Source organism: Octopus bimaculoides, chromosome 28, assembly GCF_046866305.1.
Source record: "Octopus bimaculoides isolate indiv1 chromosome 28, ASM4686630v1, whole genome shotgun sequence".
NCBI lineage: Eukaryota > Metazoa > Mollusca > Cephalopoda > Octopoda > Octopodidae > Octopus > Octopus bimaculoides.
Window position 1 is genome coordinate 2,949,441 of NC_142955.1, and position 26,041 is coordinate 2,975,481.

A 26,041-nucleotide genomic window follows, 5' to 3' on the forward strand; every position below is an offset into this window, starting at 1 on the left:
AGGCCCAGGAAGACCTGGGCTGAGGTGGTGAGGCAAGACCTTCGTACATTGGGCCTCACCGAGGCGATGACTACTGACCGAGACCTTTGGAAATGTGCTGTGCGTGAGAAGACCCGGCAAGCCAAGTAAGATCGTTGCCAGTGCCCCTGGACTGGCTCTTGTGCGGGTGGCACATAAGATGCACCATTTTGAGCATGGCCGTTGCCAGTACCGCCTGACTGGCCTCTGTAGGATTTTCAAGCGAGATCGTTGCCAGTGCCCCTGGACTGGCTTGTGCGGGTGGCACATAAAAGACACCATTTCGAGCGTGGCCGTTGCCAGTATCGCCTGACTGGCCTTCGTGCAGGTGACTTGTAAAAGCACCTACTACACTCTCTGAGTGGTTGGCGTTAGGAAGGGCATCCAGCTGTAGAAACTCTGCCAAATTTAGATTGGAGCCTGGTGTTGCCATCCGGTTTCACCAGTCCTCAGTCAAGTCGTCCAACCCATGCTAGGATGGAAAGCGGACGTTAAACGATGATGATGATGATGATATATATATATATATATATATATTATTTTGTTTAAAAGAGTTCCAACACTGTCTGTTTTTTATGTTTTATTTATATTCCTGCAAAACCAATGTGGGATATAGAATATGGAATATACAATATATAATATAATATACAATATATAATATAATATACAATATATAATATAATATACAATATATAATATAAAATAAAAATGGATGGTACAATGAAATAAAGTATTGAATGTCTTATTGAATAGATGAAATATTGAGTGTTCAATATAAAGGATTAAATATATAAAGGCGAATACGTATTTTCTATACCTTGTGGTATTTCATCATGGCCGGTATGACAGACTTTAACAGTCTGTTAAAATCTGTCATACCGGCCATGATGAAATACCACAAGGTATAGAAAATACGTATTCGCCTTTATATATTTAATCCTTTATATTGAACACTCAATATTTCATCTATTCAATAAGACATATTCCATATATTCAATAAGACATTCAATACTTTATTTCATTGTACCATCCATTTTTATTTTATATTATATATTGTATATTATATTATATATTGTATTTTCCATATTCTATATCCCACATTGGTTTTGCAGGAATATAAATAAAACATAAAAAACAGACAGTGTTGGAACTCTTTTAAACAAAATAATATATTCCTCTATACACAATCATACAAAACCCCTTTTTTTGTATTTATTTTTACTCGCATATATATATATATATATATATATATATATATATATATATATATATATATATATATATATATATATATATATATGCATGTGTGTGCGCTTATACGCGTGTCTATATATGTAATCTGTATGTGTGGGTCTGCCCTGCGATGCGTACCTCTGGATTCAGAACATAACTTCACCAGGAACTGATATTTACTCTACACCGCCTCAAACATTTCAAACACCACCCCCCTCAAACATCCTCCAGTTCTTGAGTGCAAAAAGCGTCATCGCCTGAAACTGCAACAAGCCTCGGCATAAAACCTCCACATCACTTCTCGAATCAACGGGGAAACCTCTATGAGTCTACCAGAAACCACGGTCGAATATCGCCCTATCAAATTATACACGCTCACCCCTTCTTCCTTCCTTGTATTAACGAAAGAAACGAAAAGGGGAGACAGATGATGTAGTCCTGAATATACGGGATGGTCATGACTGGAACGCCTCTACTTATAGGTCTGCTGGATCATGGGTGACCTTGGAATAAACAACATAAACCACAGGAACAGCAACAACAACAAAGGATCTTATAAACAAGGACACATCTATATGGTTACAAAGTCCGCTAGAAATAGCAGCCAAATTTCTAGTAAATTACATCACATCCCTAGCGTCTGAAGAAAAAAAAGGACACTTTTAAACAATGTAATCCATGATATACAAAATTGGTGCGATGGTCACATTTGGAATAATTTCAAGTATAACAATAACAACAAGATTTAACGTCACTAAAAGAAGTTTTGGATTTTTGTCTACGAAATGAGTGTCCGAAAGAGCCTCTAAGCAGTTGAGATGTTTTGCTAGAAATAACAGCTAAATCTTTCGCAGATCACATTTTGCTGTCTTAAAACTGGAAGGATATATCAGATAATGTAGTCCTGGATGTGGGTGGTCACAGCGTGGAGATCTTTAATAATAAGTGTGCTGGAAGAGGGTTGACCTGGTGTTAAAGAAATTGCAACAACACGATTCAGCACACACACACATAGACACTCTCACACCCATAAGTATATATACACTTGAATCAGGGAAAAACCCTTATGTGGTTACTCGATTTGCTGGAAACAGCAGCAAAAATTATACTGAGATTACAAACTTCTGTCATAACTGAATTCGAAAGAGATATTTGACCATACAATATACTGGATATATAAAAAGAAAAAAAGATGGGAGGGGCACGGTTGGATCAATGCTGAACAATGCAGTAACCTCAGTTAATGATTGTGGATGATCATATTACACTAATAATGGATTAACTGCCTCGTTCGGTCTCTATATTTAGGTCGAACATCTATTTACGGAAGGGAATTTTTTTGTTTATATCTGTCTCGTTCTTTTCGTCTGTCTCTCTCTCTCTCTCACTGTCTCTTTCTCTCATTCTTTCTTTCTCTCTCTCGCTCTCTCACTATCCATTTCTTTCTTTCTTTCTCTCTTTCGCTATCTACTTATACACACACACACACACACAATTATATATCTATTTAAGTCTCTCTCTTTCTCTCTTGTTACTGCTTATTTCTCTGTCTCCTTTAACGCATTTCCCTTCTCTCTTTCCCTCCCGTTCTCCTTCACTTGTTTCTCCCGGCTTTCTCTTTCACTTCTTCCTCTCCTCTCTGCTGCCCCTCTGTCCTTCCCTTTCTTCCTCCCTGTATCCCTTCGCTCTCTCGCTTCTCTCTCTTTCTCTCCCCTCTTACCTCTTACCCTCTAACCTTTCACTTCTAATCTACGTCACCCATTCATCGCCTGCCTCCTCCATTCACCACAACAATGTGCTCGACTTGCGACACCACCGCCATCATCTAATCTACGTCTGACGCATTCGCCACCACCACCACCTAGACTTCTTTTGACACCTCCACCTCTGATACCCTCCCACCACATTTATTTTGCCTCTGACACCACCGCCAAATACTCTATCGCTGTTTCCACCACCACACCACCACCACCACCACCAATAACATTAAGAGTGCACTAGGATCAAATTCTTTGACTGTTCGACTGTTTTATGACGATTAAGGTGTTGATGATATGGTAACGTTTATATGCTCTAGTGGTATGTAAAATAACCACTGTAGTATACATACATACATATGTATGTGTGTGTGTGTGTGTGTATCTACACCCTTAGTGTAACGTAGAGGAGGCGTGGTGAGCTGGTCTGTAAATAAACTACCTGGGTAGTTATTCTGTACCAGGTCTTGCATTTCAGCTACATCTTAGCTATCGTACAAGCATACACATATACACGCGTACATACACGTATTTATACGTGTATATATATATATATATATATATATATATATATATATATATATATATATATATACACGCAAAAAAAAAAGAGCACTCATATAGTACTTACGTAAACAGAGTCAACACACCGTGAAAGGTTGCCCAGGATATTTTGATGTTGCTAAATTATACATATATACTAAATTATTATAGACACGTGCAATTAAAAATAACTAACATTGACACATACAGTCATTAAATGTATCACAAACACACATTAAGAGACAATATATATTATTTTGATAGTTATTTATGAACGATACATAACCAACATTCTCTCTCTCTCTCTCTCTCTCTCTCTCTCTCTCCCTATCTATCTATCTATCTATATATATATATATATATATATATATATATATATATATATATATCACGCTGAAGTCCTGGTTAACCAAAGGATCAAAGAATTTAAGTAGCTAAAGAAAAACTTTTAGGAAAGCTCTGAGTAAAAAGAAAGTATTAATAATTTGCTTGAATTAATATCTGGATTAGAACCCGCGACTCTTTGGATTAAAGAACTGTGTAAACACCAGAGGCCATCAAAATAAACAGTTATTTACTCAAAATCTCTCTCTCTCTCTCTCTCTCTCTCTGCCATCTCCATGGACTAGACACCGAATTCCAAACCTGAAATCAGATCGAACCTGCGACCTCATCCGAAGAAATAAAATAAATATCAGCAACATGGATAAAATGGCTTCTCCATACTTGCCTACTATGCAAAAACCGGAGCGTGAAGCCCCTCGTTTCAGGGTTCCCATAGAGACAAAGAATTTAGACGAACCTGACGGCATCCCTAAAGGTCTACCGTACTCCAAGTTCGATGTAACCATCACAGTATTGACAATAATCTTCTTCTTTGTCGATGTTGCCACCGACTTGGGACTCGCATTCTCTTACCTGCATCGATCACATTATCTCTGGTTCGGCCTCACACTGGCCTTTGTCCTGGTGCCTTCCGTCTCAAACTCGATCCTCAATCTGTATTTTTACTACCAGGACTATAAACAGGAACAGGGGTTCGAATCAAAGGACCCAAACTACGGATCTCCTTCCGCCTTGTGGATATTTCGTATCGTCTTCACCATCCTCCAGATGGGGCCCGTCGTCAGGTAGGAAAAGCTTTTCTTATTGTTGTTGTCGTTGATTAAACCTTGATTAAATCCAGGCAAGTCCTGGTCCTGGACATCTATTGATCCTATGATCCAGCTGTGAATAATCCTGTCTTTTATCCAGAAATAGTGTGCCCTTGTTATTGTTTAACCGTAGGTTAGTCTTGATCCAGTCTTATGTTATGTTAGCACTCCGTCGCTTATGACGTCGAGGGTTCCAGTTGATCCGATCAACGGAACACCCTGCTCATGAAATTAACGTGCAAGTGGCTGAGCACTCCACAGACACGTGTACCCTTAACGTAGTTCTCGGGGGATATTCAGCGTGACACAGAGTGTGACAAGGCTGACCCTTTGAATTACAGGCACAACAGAAACAGGAAGTAAGAGTGAGAGAAAGTTGTGGTGAAAGAGTACAGCAAGGTTCGCCACCATCCCCTGCCGGAGCCTTGTGGCGCTTTAGGTGTTTTCGCTCAATAAACACTCACAATGCCCGGTCTGGGAATCGAAACCGCGATCTTATGACCGCGAGTCCGCTGCCCTAACCAATGGCTCATTGCGCCTATCCTGATCCAGTAGCTCTATAATAAATGTTTTTCCAGATGTGACAATCTTCTCTTATTTAGGCACAGTATATCTTGGACTACACTGTTTAATATGTCACTCCTTGGTCTTGTTTAACCCCAGGCCAGTCTTGATCCAGCAGATCTATGATCAAAGTTGTTTTCAGCTGTGACAATCCCTTCTTTTATGCAGGCATAGTGTATCTAGGACTACATTATCTAATGTGTCCTCCCGTATTGTTACCTCCAGGTCAACTGTAATACAAACGATCTATGATTAAGGATGGTCCAATTGTGACCACCCTGTCCTTTATTCAGATATAGTGTACCTTGGACTATTTTTTATCTAATGTATCCTAACAGATGCATAGTCAAAGGCATTCCAGATGTGCCCATCCTGTCTTTTAACCATTGTATGCCATGGTCATCTTTGCCTTTCTTCCTTTCAGGGTCAACAACTAAAATACCAGTTCTGTACTGAGGCTCATTCTCTTATTTTTTCTCTCTGTCTCCCTTTCTGGAAGAAGTTTACCCGGGTCAGACCTACAACAGGAATAAAAATTTAAAAAATACATATATAGGCGCAGGAGTGGCTGTGAGGTAAGTAGCTTGCTTACCAACCACATGGTTCCGGGTTCAGTCCCACTGCGTGGCACCTTGGGCAAGTGTCTTCTACTATAGCCTCGGGCCGACCAAAGCCTTGTGAGTGGATTTGATAGACGGAAACTGAAAGAAGCCCGTTGTATATATATATATGTGTGTGTGTGTGTGTGTTTGTCCCCCCCCCCCACCATCGCTTGACAACCGATGCTGGTGTGTTTGCGTCCCCGTAACTTAGCGGTTCAGTAAAAGAGCAGCAATAAAAGTTAATCCATGACCAGCCTGGAGCATTCCATATGTTTCTCTAGCATTTTTGCCCAGTTTAACACAAAGCATTAGTGCCTAGTGAGCTTCCAAATGTTGCTACTGGCATTCTGCGAAACCAGTCAGCTGTGACAAGTAGTGTTTTGTAGGTCATGCTCAAAGAGCTGTGACAATTGTCTCGTTGAATCTGGAATAACAAAAGTTGGCAGGTCAGATTATTGGAGGCATAATAATGGATTTACTAAAATCACAAGAGTCTAGCACAGTTATTATAAACGACATCCTAAAAAATGTCTCCAAACTTCTGGAATGCACACGAGGCTCATCTTTTAGGCGTTTTCAGCTCAGAATTTCTGGGACCTCCATTGACACTGGCTTACGTATACTGTCCGACCCCTATATACTGCATTAATATTCCTCACACTTTCCATTGCATTGTTGCCTTTATTGAACTCATAAAGCAAAATATGCCGAATATGCTCCTTTATCACTTCCATTATCATCATCATCGTCATCATCATCGTTTAACGTCCGCTTTCCATGCTAGCATGGGTTGGACGATTTGACTGAGGACTGGTGAAACCGGATAGCAACACCAGGCTCCAATCTAATTTGGCAGAGTTTCTACAGCTGGATGCCCTTCCTAACGCCAACCACTCAGAGAGTGTAGTGGGTGCTTTTACGTGTCACCCGCACGAAAACGGCCACGCTCGAAATGGTGTCTTTTATGTGCCACCCTTCAAAACTTGCACTAAGAATAAGGACAAGGTAAAATTATTACCTGCATTTATAGCAAGTTGATGCAGGTAGTTTACCCCGGTTCCCGTCCCACTGTTAGTTTGTGCAATTGAAAAAAACTGCATTATTTATGGGATGACCCAATATATATAATGCTAGGTACCTGTATTGTATTGTTGCTGTCTTAGTAATATGCACATGAAATGATGCAACGTTCGTTATTTTGATTGTGAAACTGTTCTATATTTAAGAGATGAAGAATTATTTACATTATTTACATTTGACGGATATTCGTCCACGGGCATATGGCGTAGTGGTTAAGAGCGCGGGCTACTAACCCCAAGGTTCCGAGTTCGATTCACGGCAGCGACCTGATTAATAATAGTAATAATAATAATAATAATAACATAATAATAATAATAATAATAGTAACATCGATAGGAATGAGAACCCAGGTTCGAAATTTCCCCAAGACACCTGACGAAGGCTGGAGGGTATATCAGCCGAAACGTGTTAACAACAAACAAGATGAGGACGAATATCCGTCAAATGTAAATAATGTAAATAATGTTTGATTGTGAAGTTGTGCACTGTTTCTGAATGTAGGATTGCAGTCACTGTTGCACCGGTGTTGCACTGGTGTTGCACTGGTGTGTTTCAATCAGAAATATTTTAGAGAGCTTAACATTTTTTTTGAGAATTATGTCGCATTTTGTTTCCATCAACCTAACATATATGGTCCTGATGTATACATCTACATAAATATCTATATATACATGCATGCATATATGTATGTGTGTGTGTGTGTGTGTGTGTATACATACATATATATGTACACATATACATACATGAATGTGTACACTATGCATTTGTATACAGTTGTGCTTGAGCATGTATGTATATATATGTATGTGTGTCTATATATATATATATATATATATATATATATATATATATATATATATATATACATATATAAACTGTGAATATCTAGCTGGATACTGCATATGTGTGTATATATTGTGAATGTATATGTCTGTGTGTGTATATAATTAATTTGTGTATTTGTATATGTGTGTATACATGTGTGTATGTATATTTACTATATGAAACACGAGTTTGTAATTATTACTGACAGCTAATAATCTGCTCTAATCTTGACTTAGCTCTAAATCCATGCCTCTGTACTGCCATTTGGGAGAGAGAGAGAGATCAACTTATATATATATGTATATATATATATATATATATATATATATATATATATATATATATATATATATATATATAAGAGGTATTTTTGACTTTCACCCAAGGGATTAGGGTTAGGGTTAGGGTTAGGGTTTCAGATAATGCTTAATGGTAGTTATCGACGATCATCCCATTCGTCTCTGATTATCAAATGAAGGAGGAAAGAGGTGCAGCTTGATATACCTGTCGGGTTTAGCTTACCTGTGGTCGAACATTTACTCTGTGTGTGTGTGTGTGTGTACGTGCGCGCATGTGTGTGTGTGTGTATGTGTGTGTGATTCCTTTCTTTGATAAGTAATCTTAGACATTCTTTTGGCATTCTTCTATCACCATTGTAGTGTGATAATTAAAGTGTTTTCTTCACACACACACACACACACACACAAATACAAACACATACACACACACACACACTTTGACATTTTTCTATCTATCTATTTTTGTGTCTGTGTGTATACGTATACACACACACACACACAAATACAAACACATACACACACACACGCACACACGCTTTGACATTTTTCTATTTATTTATCTATTTTTGTGTCTGTATGTAAATGTATACACACACATACACAAATACAAACACACACACTTTGACATTTTTCTATCTATCTATTTTTGTGTCTGTATACACACACACACACACACACACACACAGAGTGTCTATAATTTACCTTTACAACTGGAAAATTCAGAAAAAACAAAAGAAAAAAAAAACGGAAAAATGAAAAATAGCAATATCTTAGCAGGGTTTATTGCCAAATGTGACCTCCACAACGGACTAAGACAAGAGTCATTGAAAAGAGTGCCAATAACAATGAAAGAGTTTTGACCAAAAAAAACAAAAGTAAATAAACAAAAACAAAATGAAAACAAAACAAAAAAACGATTGTTTAACCAAATTAAGCAAACAATTAATTTGTTAGTTGGGTATTTAATCAACTAAACAAATTAAATGGACTATCAATTTGTTAGTTGGATATTTAACCAATTGACTAACAATAAAGGACTGGAGCTAAACCAGTACATGTGGTAATAATATTGATGTAATGACTGTTCCTGGACAGAACAAAATTTGTTTCAATACAGGAATTCACATAAAGAATCCTGCAAACCAGATACCAAAACGAAGTGGTGTGGGCACAATTGGTTGCACACAAACCCCCCAGCCCCTTTTAGCCTTAAGATTATTCTGTCAAATGTTATCTCTATCTATCTATCTATCTGTGTGTGTGTGTGTGTGTATTTATATATGTATGCATGTGTACATATATTAGCATGAACATGCACACACACACATGCACGCGTGTGCACACACACACACACACATGGCAGAAACGTTAGCATGCCGGGCGAAATGCTTAGCGGTATTTCGTCTGCCGTTACGTTCTGAGTTCAAATTCTGCCGAGGTCGACTTTGCCTTTCATCCTTTCGGGGTCGATTAAATAAGTACCAGTTACGCACTGGGGTCGATATAATCGACTTAATCCGTTTGTCTGTCCTTGTTTGTCCCCTCTGTGTGTAGCCCCTTGTGGGTAGTAAAGAAATAATACATGGATGGATTTATAGACTCATCTGGATCAAGTGGAAGTGGACTGTAAAAAGGCTTGAGTTGATTTGATCCAAATTCTACACTTTTAGCATTTCCTAATTTAAGCTATTTTAAAAAATGATTGGCAATTATCACAAATCTCACAGTTGTGTACCACTTGAAAGATATATTGCTTTCTTCCTTTACAAACAGCAAAAATATAATTTGTTTGATCAACAGACAGACAGCATTATTATGTGACAATGTTCTGTTCTTTCGTTTCTGTCTCTTACAATATTTTGTTACCATATTTCTGCTGAAATGCATTGACTTTGTTTCAATTAATTCAGAAAATAATGAAGTCATCATCGTCGTCGTTTAACGTCCGCTTTCCATGCTAGCATGGGTTGGACGATTTGACTGAGGACTGGTGAAACCAGATGGCTACACCAGGCTCCAATCTGATCTGGCAGAGTTTCTACAGCTGGATGCCCTTCCTAACGCCAACCACTCCGAGAGTGTAGTGGATGCTTTTATGTGCCACCGGCACGAGGGCCAGTCAGGCGGTACTGGCGACGGCCACACTCAAAATGGTGTATTTTACGTGCCACCTGCACAGGAGCCAGTCCAGCGGCACTGGCAACGATCTCGCTCGAATGTCTTTTCACGTGCCACTGGCACAAGTGCCAGGGAGGAGACGTCATTAACCCTTTCATTACTGTATTTATAAATCATCGTTATGTTTGACATAGAAATCTGAATGTTAAACGGTTTAATATTATTTGGAATTATATTTTTTAAAACTCGTTAAAATATTTTGTTCCTTGTAGAAGTGTACCCAACATACTTTAGATAAAGTCTTACGAAACCTGATTGAGAACTACTAGTTTAACCCTTTAGTATTCAAACTGACCATATCAGGACCAGATATTCTACCTGTCTTATGTTCAGATTGCCCGGATCCAGCCTCTCACACCTACCCTGCAATGTCATGCTAAAAATAAACAATTACATCATTGAAATCTCAAAGCTATTCATAAGAGTGTGAATAAATAAATATCACATTTGACATAGAAATCTGAATGCTAAACGGTTAAAGTCACACTCCGGACATGTATGTATGTATGTATGTATGTCTACAAGTACAGTAAACTTAACGTACAAATGGTGATTATACATTATACATCCTTGTGAACTCTCACACAAACGCAAACTTATGTAATAGGAACCCTAAAATTGCTTCAAGTCAAAGCCATTAACCAAAGACACTTTGGTTCTTCTTACTAATCTGTGTTTTGTTGGGCTGTGAACAATACTGCTTTAATATTGTCTGTTCTGCTCTAATTACTGCTTGTTATTTATTACATTTATCGTACAATAGTTGTAGGTCGAACTTTGTGTTAGTCTCTCTATTTTATCTCGGTCAACAGATAAGCAGGACTTTTCTTATCGAATGCTTTTTCAATCAGTTTGTTTTCTTCCAGTTTTCAAAATTAAGCTTTAATTTACCAGGGTGTCACTCCTATCCAGTTTCCAACATAACATCTTTATTTACCTGTGTGTCACAGTTTTCCTCTATCTGACATAACAAGTCTCACTTTACCATAGCACCACCGTATATATTATCTACACACACACAAACACATTCTATTTTATGTGGCTGTGTGGTAAGAAGATTGCTTCACAACCACTGAAACACATGCTCCTTGGTTCAGTCCCACTGCTTGGCACCTCGGGCAAGTGTCTTCTACCACTTGTACAGTAGCTTCAGGCCAACCAAAACCTTGTGAATGGATTTTGTAGTTGGAAACCGAAAGTAGTCTGTCATACCAAATCCACTCACAAGGTGCCACGCAGTGGGACTGAATCCGGAACCATGTGGTTGTTAAGCAAGCTTCTTACCACACAGCCACTCCTGCTGTTTATATTAATTTTATATTTTATTTAAGGGTACTCACAAGCAGTACTGACATGCTAAATATAGCAGTCAAAATGACCAAAGCACAATCAGTTCGGCCTAAGTAACCAATGGAATAAATACAAGGCTTTAAAAAAAGACCGGAAGTACTGGGGTTGATTTGTCTGACTAAAATTCTTCAAGGCAGTGCCCCAGCATGACCACAGTCTAATGACTGAAACAAGTGAATAAGGAGAAGTATACATGGATGGACGTATGAGTCAGGAGGTCATGTCCATTGTAAATTCGGTCAAAGCCACAAAGAAACAAAGTATTCAAAGTGAGGCAAAGAAAGAAAGAAAAGAGAAAAGAGTGTAATTGGCAGCTACAACTCCTGACACTAAAAGACCCTCTTGTGTTTGTCTCCATTTCATAAATCTGTCTGTCTTTCTGTCTCTGTCTGTCTCTCTGTCTCTCTGTCTCTCTCTCTCTCTCTCTCTGTCTCTCTCTCTGTCTCTCTCTCTGTCTCTCTCTCTATCTATCTATCTATTTATCTACCTATGATGGGCTTCTTTTAGTTTCATCTACCAAAAATGATGGATATATGTGTGTGTATGTGTAGTTTATCTGAAGCTGAGAATAAACAAGTTGTAGCCCGTACGGGCGGTAGAGCTTCCTATGGAACACCTGATTGCACTTGTCAAACTATATGTACGAGTGGGTGTGTGTATATATATATATATATATATATATATATATATATATATATATATATCCATATATATATATATATATATATATATATATATATATATATCCATATATATATATATATATATATATATATATATATATATATATATATATATATATATATATATATATCCATATATATATATATACATATATATATATATATATATATATATACATATATATATATATATATATATATATACATATATATATATATATATATACATATATATATATATATATATACATATATATATATATATATATACATATATATATATATATATATACATATATATATATATATATATATATACATATATATATATATATATATATATATATATATATATATATATATATATATATATATATATATCTGTGTGTATGTATATATTGAAACTTTTAAGTAGCATGGAATTTGAATCACAACTGTTTCAATCCATATATATGTATATATAGGTGCAGGAGTGCCCATGTCATAAGTAGCTTGCTTACCAACCACATGGTTCTGGGTTCAGTCCCACTGTGTGATACCTTGGGCAAGTGTCTTTTTCTATAGCCTCGGGCCGACCAAAGCCTTGTGAGTGGATTTCGTAGACAGAAACTGAAAGAAGCCTGTCATATGTATGTGTGTATGTGTGTGTGTGTGTGTGTGTGTGTGTGTGTGTGTGTGTGTGTAGTTGTATGTGTGTGTGTGTGTGTGTCTATGTTTGTCCGTCACGATTGCTTGACAACCGATGTTGATTTGTTTATATTCCCATAACATCAGTGGTTTGGCAAAAGAGACCGATACAATAAGTGCTAGGCTTACAAAGAATAAATCCTGGAGGTCGATTTGTTTGACCGAAGATGGTGCTCCAGCATGGCCGCAGTCAAATGACCGAAACAAATAAAAGAATCCAGAAGAGATACACTTAGAGAAGAAAAAAGAGGCTAAATTGACTTAGCAGGGATGAACTTCCAGATGCACACACATACACACACACGCATGTGTGCACACATACACACACACACAGATATAGATAAAGGAATACATAGATACACCCTACTACACCCCTGTGCCTATATTTGTCATCAGTAGATGGAGTCCATTTTCCTTTTCCTCGTCTTCTTTGTTTATTATTTACATCTGAGTAACTTACCATCATAGTCACACTTATGTGACATATATATATATATATATATATATATATATATATGTGTGTGTGTGTGTGTGTGTGTGTGTATGTGTGTGTGTGTGTACATATATATTTATATTTATATTGTTGTTGGCACTCCTTCGGTTACGACGTCGAGGGTTCCAGTTGATCCGATCAACGGAACAGCCAGCTCGTGAAATTAACGTGCAAGTGGCTGAGCACTCCACAGACACGTGTACCCTTCACGTAGTTCTCGGGGATATTCAGCGTAACACAGTGTGACAAGGCTGACCCCTTTGAATTACAGGCACAATAGAAACAGCAAGTAAGAGTGACAGTTTTTGTGATGTCTTTGCAGCTTAATTGATAAAGCATATTACTCTACCTCCAGTATTCGAGTTACTATTTTCCCCACCTTGTTTCACATTTTATGTGCTTACTCTGGTATATATATATATATATATATATATATATATATATATATATATATAGTGAAGTATATTTACCATTTAAATGTGGCTGACCCTAAGGGTGGATGTTACTGTTGCTTTTAGCCCCAGGAGAACATCTCCTCCGGCTGGCTTATCGACACACTTCTGTGTCCTAAGCCAGCCGGAGGAGATGTTCTCCTGGGGCTAAAAGCAACAGTAACATCCACCCTTAGGGGTCAGCCACATTTAAATGGCAAATATACTTCACTTTATCGTGCAGTTACTGTTAATACCTCGTTCAGAGATTTAACATTGCTTATATATGTATATATATATATATGATTAATGAATTCCAGTGTTACACAATCACACTTTGATGTAATACTTTGGTGAATTTGTTAGGTTTTTCTTACTAAGGAGGAAAATATTTGGGAATTTCAAATAGCCCAGATCTCTTTGATGAAAATTCCTTTCATTTATATCTGAATACTCAAACTAGGGCAACCATATCAACAGGGGTAAAGAAACAGCCATATCAAGGAAGTGAGGTGGGTTAGGCAGAAGGGAAAAAAGGAAAAAAGAGGTGATAAAATTATGAGTTGTATTCAGTTAAGTGTATGCAGGCAGGAAGACAGAAAGAATTAAAAAAAACAAAAAAAAAAAACAAGAAAAACTGAGGAACACGAGAAAGAGAAAAGCTAGAATGTATTAATGATGGAATGTTGATGAGGGATTAGAACTCTTTGCGTTTATGTGACTTTATATATATATATATTTCATTTTCATTTTATCTAGTTTCAGCTCATGAGCTGTGGCCATGCTGCGGCACCGCCATTTGGTGTTGCTACACAATTTTACTTTACGAATTTTACTTCAGGAATTGACATTTGGTGCATGAGAGGGTTTGATGCAGCTGCCCTCATCTGCACCTCCTGCCGCGTAGTTGGTTCATCTGGGTCACCTGACAGGAAGAGGTCCAGCTTCATCTTGAAGACACCTACATCCACCCCATGCAGGTCTCTCAGGTCCTTTGGAAGGATATTGAAGAGCTGTGGACCTCTGAAGCCCAGGCTATTGCAGTATCTTGTCCTATATCTTGATGGCAAATTTGGAGTCCTTGGCACTATGCAATGGCGTCCAGTTCTTTCATATATATATATATATATATATATATATATATATATATATATATATATATATACACACATATATATATATATATAGATAGATAGATAGATAGATAAATATATTTATATATATAATTACAGAGGCATCAAGCTGTTAGATCAGGTTATGAAAGTTACAGAGAGGGTCATAGCCCAACTAATTAGGGAGCGAATCAATTTAGATGAGATGCAGTTTGGGTTCGTGCCAGGTAAAAGCACTACTGATGCCTTATTTCTAGTGAGACAGTTGCAAGAGAAATACCTAGCTAAGGATAAACCTCTGTACCTGGCTTTCGTTGACATGGAGAAAGCCTTTGACAGGGTCCCCCGATCCCTTATCTGGTGGTCAATGAGGAAACTTGGGATAGAAGAATGGTTAGTGAGAGCTGTGCGAGCCATGTACAGAGATGCTGCCAGTAAGGTGAGGGTTGGAAATGAGTACAGCAATGAATTCCGGGTAGAGGTAGGGGTCCACCAAGGTTCCGTCCTCAGCCCCCTATTATTTACCATAGTCCTCCAGGCAATCACAGAGGAGTTCAAGACAGGTTGCCCCTGGGAGCTCCTCTATGCTGATGACCTTGCCCTAATTGCGGAGTCACTATCAGAACTAGAGGAGAAGTTTCAGGTGTGGAAGCAAGGTCTAGAATTGAAGGGCCTTAGAGTCAACCTAGCTAAAACCAAAATCCTAATAAGTAGGAAGGTAGATAAAACACAAACCCCTTCAGGTAGATGGCCCTGCTCAGTATGTAGAAAAGGAGTAGGTAGTAACTCTATAAGATGTACCCGGTGCAAGCTATGGACACATAAGAGGTGCAGCAACATCAAAGGCAGGTTAACTAGCAAGTTAGTTTTTGTTTGTGGCAGATGTTCAGGTGCAATAAAGACTGCAAACAAACAGGAAACAACTTCTATCTCATTCCAGGGTGAAAAACTAGAGGTAGTCGATAGCTTCCGCTATCTGGGCGACCAAGTTAGTAGTGGGGGTGGGTGCGCTGAAAGTGTAGCTGCTAGAATAAGAATAGCCTGGGCAAAGTTTAGAGAGCTCTTACCCCTGCTGGCGACAAAGGGACTCTCACTCAGAGTAAAAGGCAGACTGTATGACGCATGCGTACGAACAACCATGCTACATGGCAGTGAAACATGGGCTGTAACTGCTGAGGACATACGTAAGCTCGCAAGGAATGAAGCCAGTATGCTCCGTTGGATGTGTAATGTCAATGTGAATACCCGTCAGAGTGTAAGTATCTTGAGAGAAAAGCTGAACATTAGAAGCATCAGTTGTGGCGTGCAAGAGAGACGATTGCGCTGGTATGGACATGTGGTGAGAATGGAGGAGGATAGCTGCGTGAAAAAGTGCCACACCCTAACAGTTGAGGGAACCCGTGGAAGAGGTAGGCCCAGGAAGACCTGGGCTGAGGTGGTGAGGCAAGACCTTCGTACATTGGGCCTCACCGAGGCGATGACTACGGACCGAGACCTTTGGAAATGGGCTGTGCGTGAGAAGACCCGGCAAGCCAAGTAAGATCGTTGCCAGTGCCCCTGGACTGGTTCTTGTGCGGGTGGCACATGAGATGCACCATTTTGAGCGTGGCCGTTGCCAGTACCGCCTGACTGGCTCCTGTAGGATTTTCGAGCGAGATCGTTGCCAGTGCCCCTGGACTGGCTTGTGCGGGTGGCACATAAAAGACACCATTTCGAGCGTGGCCGTTTTCGTGCGGGTGACACGTAAAAGCACCCACTACACTCTCTGAGTGGTTGGCGTTAGGAAGGGCATCCAGCTGTAGAAACTCTGCCAAATCAGACTGGAGCCTGGTGTTGCCATCCGGTTTCACCAGTCCTCAGTCAAATCGTCCAACCCATGCTAGCATGGAAAGCGGACGTTAAACGATGATGATGATGATGATGATATAAATCAGACATGGAAAAACAAAACAATAAATTGATCAATTATAAATTCAACTCAATTTAAATATTTTATACAAACAAATGACACATCTCATAAATTACAGCTGTTTCCACTTCATTAACAAAACAAAGTTTTTTCAACAATAATCAAATAATGAAAATATTTATAATTTCTAAATCTTTTCAAGGACGCTATTTGAACAAACTTATTTTACACCTAGCCAAACTGATGTATGTATGTATGTATGTATGTATGTATGTATGTATGTATGTATGCATGTATGTATGTGTGTGTGTGTGTGTGTGTGTGTGAGTGTGTGTGTGTATATATATATATATATATATACACACACACATGGTTGGTTGGACATCTTTCAATTTCCACCTTGCAGAGGACTATAGCAAAAGACACATGTTTAAAGTGTCATGCTGACATGAACTCAAAACCTTGTGGCTGGGAAGCAAACTTCTTACCACATAGCTATCCCTTCCTAAGTTTTTTAAAAATTAAAAAAAAACAAAGAAAATTAATTGCAGACCCTTCTAGGTGTTTATAGGGGATTTAGCTGGTATTTCTAGCTGTTTGAACTATGACAAGAGGGCTCTTGTGTTGTCTTGTGGTGGTAGTGGTGATTGTGACAGCAGTGGTCTTGGTGGTAGTTCTCAGTGTGGTAGCAGTGCTTGCAGTGGTACCACAAGAGAGTTCAGGTGAGTGCTGGGGTTGGGGGCTGCGGTGGTAGTTTTTGTAGCTGCCATGTTTAGACTGTGGCAGTGGTGATGGTAGTACCAGAAAGGTGGTACCCCATTGGTATAAGCTGTAATGGCAGTGATGGTGGCAGTAGTTGTAGTAGAGGTGATAGTGGCAGTTATAGCAGAAATGTTGTGAAGGTGTAATTGTGGTTGTTGATAGTGATGGTGGTAGTGGTGGTGGTGGTGGTGGTGGTGGCTTTGGTTTCAGTCGACGTTTATGGTGGTAGAGGTGGTGGTAATATTGCTTGTGGCGGTTGTAGTTGAGGTGGTGGTGGTGGTTTCGGTTGCAGTTGATGTATTATGATGGTGGTGGTGGTAGTGGTGTTGGTGGTAATAAAGATGACATGCTGATATTTGAGATGTGGTGGTGGTGGTGGTAGCAGTGGTAGTTTTTGTTGCTCTCGTTTTCATAGTGGTGGTGCCGTTGGCAGTGTAATCGTAGTAGTACAAGTGATTGTAGTCTTGGTGGTAGTAGTGATTGTATTATTTGACAAATAAAGCAATCATCATCATCATCAGTAGATGTAGTTGTGGTAGTAGCAGGTGATGGAAGTAGTATTCCTCAGACAACAGTAGGAGAGACAACATTGGAGACAGTGGTGGTGGTGGTGGTCATAATTATAGTGGTGGTGGTGATCATCGTCATAGTGGTGGTAGTGGTGGTGGTGGTGTATAGTAGTAATTGTAGTAGTTGTAGTAGTTGCGGTGGTGATGGTAGTGGATGTGGTAGCAGTCACATGTATGATAGTAGTAGTAGCAGCAGCAGTAGTAGTAGTAGTAGTAGTAGTAGTAGTAGAAGTGGTTGTGGTGATGGCTGTTGTCCTTGGAGTTCTTTTGTTGTTGCTGCTGACGTAGTTGAAGTTGTTGATGGGTAGTGGTGGTGGTGGTTGTGGTGGTGGGGGTTGGGGTGGTGGTGGAGAGTAAGTCACCTTCAAAAATGTAAGTCATTGGGTGATGGTGGGGGTGAGGGTGCGGTGCCAGGAGGGGGTGGCATTGTTTTATTTATTTATTTTTTTTTTTTCTTCTGCAAACTGACCTCAGCTGACTGGAAACAGTATTGGGTGGGTGGGTGGTGGGGGTGAGATGCGGGGGGCGGGGGGGGGGCGATAGCCACGGTGCATGCATGCATGCATACTTTGCTTCTCTGTGTCATGTTTGTGTATGTGTGGTGGAGTGGGCAGGAGGGGGGGGGGCAGACACAAGAGCCAGTCCACAATTACCACCAGACGGACATCGTCGTCGTCAACAGCAGCAGCAACAACAACAACAGCAACATCACCAGTCATGTTGCCTGTCTGTCTGTGTGTCTGTTGTAATAAGCTTCATTTTGTGGGGGTGGGGGTGGCGGCGGTGAGATGAAAGTTAATTAGTGACCACCCATGAGGTATATACTAAGTCTATTGTTCCTTAGAAGAGGAAAGAGAACAGAAAAAAAGAAGAAGAGGAAGAGAGAGAGAGAGATTGAAGTTAACTTCAGGCACTGGTTAATGGTTAATGGTTAAAGTCTTATTGTTATTGTTGGTACATGTGTTCTTCTGCTCAGTAAGTAGCTTGCTTCCCAACCACATGGTTCCGGGTTCAGTCCCACTGCATTGCACTTTGGCCAAGTGTCTTCTACTATAGCCACAAGCCGACTAATACCTTGTGAGTGGATTTGGTAGACGGAAACTGAAAGAAGCCCGTCGTATATATGTGTGTGTATGAGTGTTTCTTCCCCACCCCTACCCACCACTTCTTGACAACTGGTGTTGGTGTATTTACATCGCCATAACTTAGCAGTCCAGCAGAAGAGACTGATAGAATAAGTACCAGTTGTGAGACATAGGATCTTCCAGCAGCCACCCTCTTCATCCAGTGTATTTACTACCTTCTTCAGGCACTTGCTGTAGGCTTCCGTGTTGAGTCTAGGGCTGTGCAGGAAGATGAATGGAGGAGAAATGTCACCATCACTAGCGATCACTCCAAACACCATGAAGTTCACTGGATGTTTGATTTTTATCACTCTCAGTACATGTTCGTATTGGAGTTTCTGGTACTTCGTATTGGAGTTTCTGGTACTTCGTATTGGAGTTTCTGGTACTTCGTATTGGAGCTTTCATCGTTTCATATTGGAGCTTCTGGCATGCATGCTAAGCAGTACAGCATATTGTTTACAAATTTTCTGGCAGAGTAAATTACGTCTTGGCGCTATTTTTCTCACAGACGGTGCCCAGCTGACCCTACTATACTGTGTTGTTGACAAAATCAAAAACAAACCAATGCACATGTGCGAAATTAAAAATATAATATGGTGGTAATTCACCCATCGCACCCTGTATACACACACACACATATCTACATATATATATATATATTTTTAAAAAATAACGTTGACCACTAACGTGGACAATTAATGTGCTAGAAATAGATCACATCTTCTAACACAATAATTGTCCACGTTAGTGGTCAACGTTATTTTTTAAAAATGTACCTTAATCCCCTGAGATTGCAGATACTATTTCTGAATCTCTTTGATTCTTTAGATGTGCTGGCCTCCTGATAATTAATCGATATTAATTAATATATGATTAATTACCAGATTTTATAATTATATATATATATATATATATATATATATATATATATATATAGGCATACATATTTACACAGACAAACATGGAGATGTTTTTTTCATAGAGCATGCATTGAAAGACAATCGTAATCACATGCGATCCTTTATACATATAAAGATTCGGCCCCTGCGCCCCGGAGTGACCGAGCTGTTACATTGATCCAACAACCACATAAAACAGACAGACATACAAGGCAAAATGTACAAATAACTGGCATACCAACGATATCGCGTCTCTCACAAAGCGAACTCTTTTGATCACGTTTTGTTATCGGAGAAGTGCATCTAACACCATTTATTTTTGTTACATTCGTTTGTCCATTGTCTAATTACAATCAATTAATACTGGCTAGTGGGTGGGGTGGGGGGAATTTTATTTTAAATAATTCTGTAATTTTGCTTATCTCAATCTGTATTTTATTCAATACGAATAATTTGCTGTTGTTGTTGTTTATTTGATCTGCCTAAGCTAATAATAACCCTTTCTGCTTTAGGCACAAGGCCTGAAGTTTGGGGCAAGAGGATGAATCTATTTACATCAGCCCCAGTGTTGAACGGGTACTTGGGCAAGTGTCTTCTACTATAGCCTTGGGCCGACCAAAGCCTTGTGAGTGGATTTGGTAGACGGAAACTGAAAGAAGCCCGTCGTATGTATATATGTGTATATATACATGTATGTGTGTATGTTTGTGTGTCTGTGTTTGTTCCCGCAACATCGCTTGACAACCGATGCTGGTGTGTTCACGTCCCCGTAACTTAGCGGTTCGGCAGAAAGAGACCGATAGAATAAGTACTTGGCTTCCAAAGAATAAGTCCTGGGGTCGATTTGCTCGACTAAAGGCAGTGCTCCAGCATGGCCGCAGTCACATGACTGAAACAAGTAAAAGAGTATATATATATCCTTTATCTTTTGCGTGTTTCAGTCCTTCGAGTGTGGCCGTGCTGGGGCACTATCTTATAGAACTTTTAGTCGAATGAATTGACCCCAATACTTTCTTGTAAACCTGGTACTTGTTGTAGTGGTCTTTGCTGAACTGCTAGGTTTATGGGGATGTAAACGAACCAACATCAGTTGTCAAGCGGTGGTGATACACACATATGTATGTGTGTGTGTGTGTGTGTCTGTGTGTGTGTGTGTCTGTGTGTGTGTGTGTGTGTCTGTCTGTGTCTGTGTGTGTGTGTGTCTCTCTGTGTGTGTGTACACACATGATGGGCTTCTTTCAGTTTCCATCAATCAAATTCACTTAGAAAGCTTTGGTTGACCCAAGACTAGAGTAGAGATCACTTGCCCAAGGTGTCTTATAAACACACACACACACATATAGATATATATATATACACACATACAAACACGCATACACATACACACACACACATATACACACATACTTATATAAAGGTGCTTGTGTATGTATGTGTATGTGGAAATTTCATCAGCAGCAGCATTTTACATCCACCTTCCCTCTTCCATGCTGGCATGGGTTGGACATAAACGAGATCAATGGATTGATAGGCAGGTGGCCTCATAGAATAAAGAGATAGTGTCCTTTGCTGTCATTTGTGTGTTGCTGATACAGCCATGGTTGTTGTTGTTGTATGTGGTAATTAGTAAGTGATGTCATTTCAATGACATTTTCAGCTACACCTTACTTTTTCTGCGGCTATATCATGTATGCCTACGTTACTTGTGAATGCATATGTATATGTGTGAGTGTATATGTGTATATGAGTGAGTGTGTAGATATATCTGTTTGCAACTATGAGTACCTATATTACATAATGACATTTGTAATATATATATATATATATATATACATATATATATATATATATTTATATACATATACATATATACATATATATTTACACATATATATATATATGTATATATATATATATATATATATATATATATATATATGTACGTGTATGTTTATATGTTTATGTATTGTATATATGAAATATATATATTATGTATGGATATATATATATTTGTGTGTGTGTGTGTGTATGTACATGTATGTTTATATGTATATGTATATCAAATACATATATTATGTATGCATATATACAATATATATACATAAATGTCAACATACGATTTATGATGATGATGATGATAATAATGTGTGTTTCTGTTTGGGTGGGCGTGTCTAAGTGTTCTGGTATGTCATGTATGCAGCCACTGCTTGTTTTCGCTCCCCTCACCCAAGAGAGCAGTGGGGGGGGGGGGGGCAGGTTAGTGTGTCTGTGTGGTAAGAAGTTTGCTTGACAACCATCTGGTCATGGGATCAACCCTTCGCATGGCACTGTGGGTAAATGTCTTCTACTAAAAGTCTCTGGTGAACTGAAACCTTGTGGATTTGGTAAATGGAAACTGAAAGAAGCCTCTCGTACATACAAGCGTTCAGGATACATTTGACAATTTTCTTATGTCTCCTTTTTTCAGGAACAGCTTGTATGCATATACATATATATATTTATGTATATACATACATATGTATATACACCATCCAAGAAGCAAGCAATTATTATTATTTCTCTTTCTCTTATCTTTACCCAGGAACTTTGAATCTCTTCGATATGGCATGAAGAGCAAGACGGCGCAGAGCAGGGCAGAGAGTGAATACTACTACAGGTGGATGCTGCGCGAGGATACAGATGCCTGCATGCTGCGGTTGTTCGAGTGTTTTATGGAGAGTGCACCACAGCTGACACTGCAATTGTACATCCTGGTGGTGGACCCTGCTGATGCATCAAGTAATGAAAGTTGTCTTTGTTTTGTTTTTTTTTGGCATTGTTATGAAGGGGTGGGCACACCTGTGGTGGTTATGGATCTTGCTTTGCAACCATAGACTTCTGGGTTCCATCTAACTGCACGCCACCCCACAATGTTGTCAGGCGCTCACAGCCCTCTACCTGTCAGACTATGGGATCAGTGGATGTTTCACTTTTGGAAATTTATAGAGGATTAATGGTGGAGAAGTGTGACGATGTTCTTGGGAAAACTCCAGGCATCAGCGGAAATGACCTGGCCAGTCTGCTCCGGAGGGCTTTCTAGTTGGGCAGGACCCTAGATAACTTCCGAATGTCCTTGGCCTGACAGTGCTGCTGGTTGGGGTGGGTGCACTCCCAGTTCGAGATAAACTCTACATACGTGGATGTTTAAGGATGTTGAACAAAACACCCATGTTTCCAAAAGTGAATTATTCCAACCCCAAAGAATTCCTCTCAACACATGGCTATGATGCTCCCCCACTACTTCTGCTCGTGATCAGAGATGCACATATCGTCAGCCACCAAGGGACATGCTCAACAGGTTAAGGTCAAACAACTGACAAGCAAATCTGTGGTATTGAGCAGAATATTTGCCATGGCCCATCTTTTATACCAACGCAAAACAATGTATTATTATTATTATTATTATTATTATTATTATTATTATTATTATTATTATCATTATTATTATAACTTACGATGAAAGTAAACAAACAAAGTTTGTTTTAGAAGCATTGAAAACAAACTTTGTTTACTTTCATCGTAAGTTGAATTTAACGTTAGCGTCTTATGAAGCTAAATTTATAAGTTCTAAAATTGCAGAAGAATTCGTTACTGGGCAGTTTAGCTTAATGGTAAAGCACTTGACGTGTAATCACAGGGATGTGAGTTCGAGTTTCATGGCTGGCCAGTAGCGTATTTTTCTGCAATGTATGGATAATTTATCCTGATCACGCTATTTATTAGCATTATCACGCGTTTGAGAATAAAAAAAATAAATAAATAAATAAATTATTTCTCTATCTTATTATTATAATGTTTATTATTATTTTTCTTTTTTTTCTTTCTTTCTACAGATCCACTGAGGATCATTACCCTCCTCTCTTCTTGGATTGGAATCTGTTGGTCGCTGGCCTCATACTACAGATCGTTACGATTCTCACAAGATAACAAAGAGAACTTGACCGTCTGTGGCACAGTGGCTTACTTTCTATGGCGGCTGCTCGAGGTTGGACCCCGCATCGTCATCATCTCCATGTTCATGACACAATACTACTTCTGGGTCGCTGTGCCTCTCTCGTTGCATTGGCTTTTTGTCTTTATCTGGCTTCAAATACAGCAATTGAAATTCTGTCAGAATGCCATGTGGCAGCCATTTTTCAACATGATGTGTGCTTTTGTCTCAATCTTCTGCTTCCTCAATGTAAAAGATGGGACGTCTCGCTATCGTTGCATTCTCTTCTATGCCATTTTCTACACAGAGAATATTGTGCTGTTTGCACTCTGGTTCCGCTTCACCGACCACATGGGCACCTGGTATCACCTGACTGCATTCTTCTTTGTGCTGTGTGGTGCTGTGCTTCAGGCAATCCTTTTTTGCTGCTACTACTGCTGCTGTCACCCGGAAAGTAAGTCCCTCATTATCTGTAAGGAGTACAACAGCCATGAAATGTTTACCTCACTCTGCTTCCCAATTCCAGCAACACAGACCAACGAACATGAAAAGAAGGTACCACCAAACATGATAGCCTACAACGAGAAGCAAGAAAGAAACCAAAAACTTGACCAAGGGCCTGGATATGCCCCTCACAAGCGGAGCAACATCTCAATGGTAACTGTAACACCACCCATATCAGAACAGTCTTTAGCAATGGCTTGCAGTGGGCACAGCCTGGATGGTGACGTATCCAGTTACCCCTCGTTCTCAACTAGCGACACAAAACCTTGCTTAGATTCAGTATCAAACACTTCAAGGAAGACAGAGACAAACGTTTGAGCTGAGTTTAAGTTGAGCAGAATTAAACTAAGTTGAGCTTAATCTGATTTCAGTTGAGTTGGGTAGATCTGAAATGAATTGGGCTGATTTGAGTTAATTTCAGTTGAGCTGACATCAGTTGTGGTGAACTCAGCTGATCTGAACTGAATTTCATTACTTAGCTGATCTGAGCGGAGATGAATTGAGCATGGTTCAGTTGATCTTATGTTTAGCTTAATTCTTTTTAACTCAGTTCAGCTTGGCTATGCCTCATTCAGCTCAACTCTACTTCACTGAGCTGAGCTTAGCTCTACTTAGTTCAATTCAGTTTAGTTCTACTTAACTCAGCTCAACCTAACTCCACTTAGCTCAGTTAACTTGAGCTCTCTTCAGCTCAGTTCAGTTCAATTTATCTCAGCCAAACTCAACTAAATTCATCTTAAGTAGAAGCCATAGGAAGCAGTTTCCTTTCTACAAAAAGATTCTTGTGTCTGAGTTTGTGTATGTAAATAGTTGTATCAATGTATTTACGCCTACCAAACCAACACACACACACACACACATACACACACACACTTACTCAACATTCGGAGTAGAAGAAGTAAATGTATCTATTTAATATTTCATTAAAATGATCCTCCTCCCCCACCTTCAAACCACTGCCACCTTTACAAAACTACATTCATTTCCTTCACTTTTCAGAGTGAGAGAAACAAAGCAAATTCGTTAAGAGGAATTGTTAGAAATTTATTAACAGGTACAAGAATAAACAAAAAAACTTGCCAGATAAGAATTTTTTTTTTTTGCCCTAGATTTTGGAATATTAACGACCTGTAAGGATACCATATTTTATTATGTAACCATAATATGCTACAGAGTGTATTAAACATTTTTATAAGCCAACACTGTGTATTACTGTGTTAGCAGTGCTATTACATCATGTCATAAGGTTATCTCTACAAACTTTCTATAGAAATTGAATCCAGTACTGAATT

General features: G+C 39.0%; 2 protein-coding genes across 3 annotated transcripts in view; one reads left to right on the forward strand and one right to left on the reverse strand.

Moving 5' to 3' along the window:
• LOC106875126 (uncharacterized) overlaps positions 1-26,041 on the reverse strand; it is a 52,603-nt gene that overhangs the window by 17,842 nt on the left and 8,720 nt on the right. Inside the window, exon 1 of one of the 2 annotated variants that reach the window (XM_089344134.1) lies at positions 4,470-4,586. The exons of the other annotated variant lie outside the window; for it this stretch is intronic. The gene's annotated coding sequence lies outside the window, so the exon portion shown is untranslated. Of the gene's footprint in view, positions 1-4,469; positions 4,587-26,041 lie in introns of those variants that run through there. 2 annotated transcript variants of the gene reach the window in all.
• LOC106875125 (XK-related protein 6) overlaps positions 1,425-26,041 on the forward strand; it is a 29,740-nt gene continuing 5,123 nt past the window's right edge. Inside the window, exons 1-3 of the mRNA XM_014923108.3 lie at positions 1,425-4,681; positions 22,857-23,053; positions 24,148-26,041. The exon at positions 24,148-26,041 is cut by the window's right edge and continues 5,123 nt beyond it. Coding sequence (XP_014778594.1) covers positions 4,254-4,681; positions 22,857-23,053; positions 24,148-25,067 — 1,545 coding nt within the window. The 5' untranslated portion in view covers positions 1,425-4,253 and the 3' untranslated portion in view covers positions 25,068-26,041. The remainder of the gene's footprint in view (positions 4,682-22,856; positions 23,054-24,147) is intronic.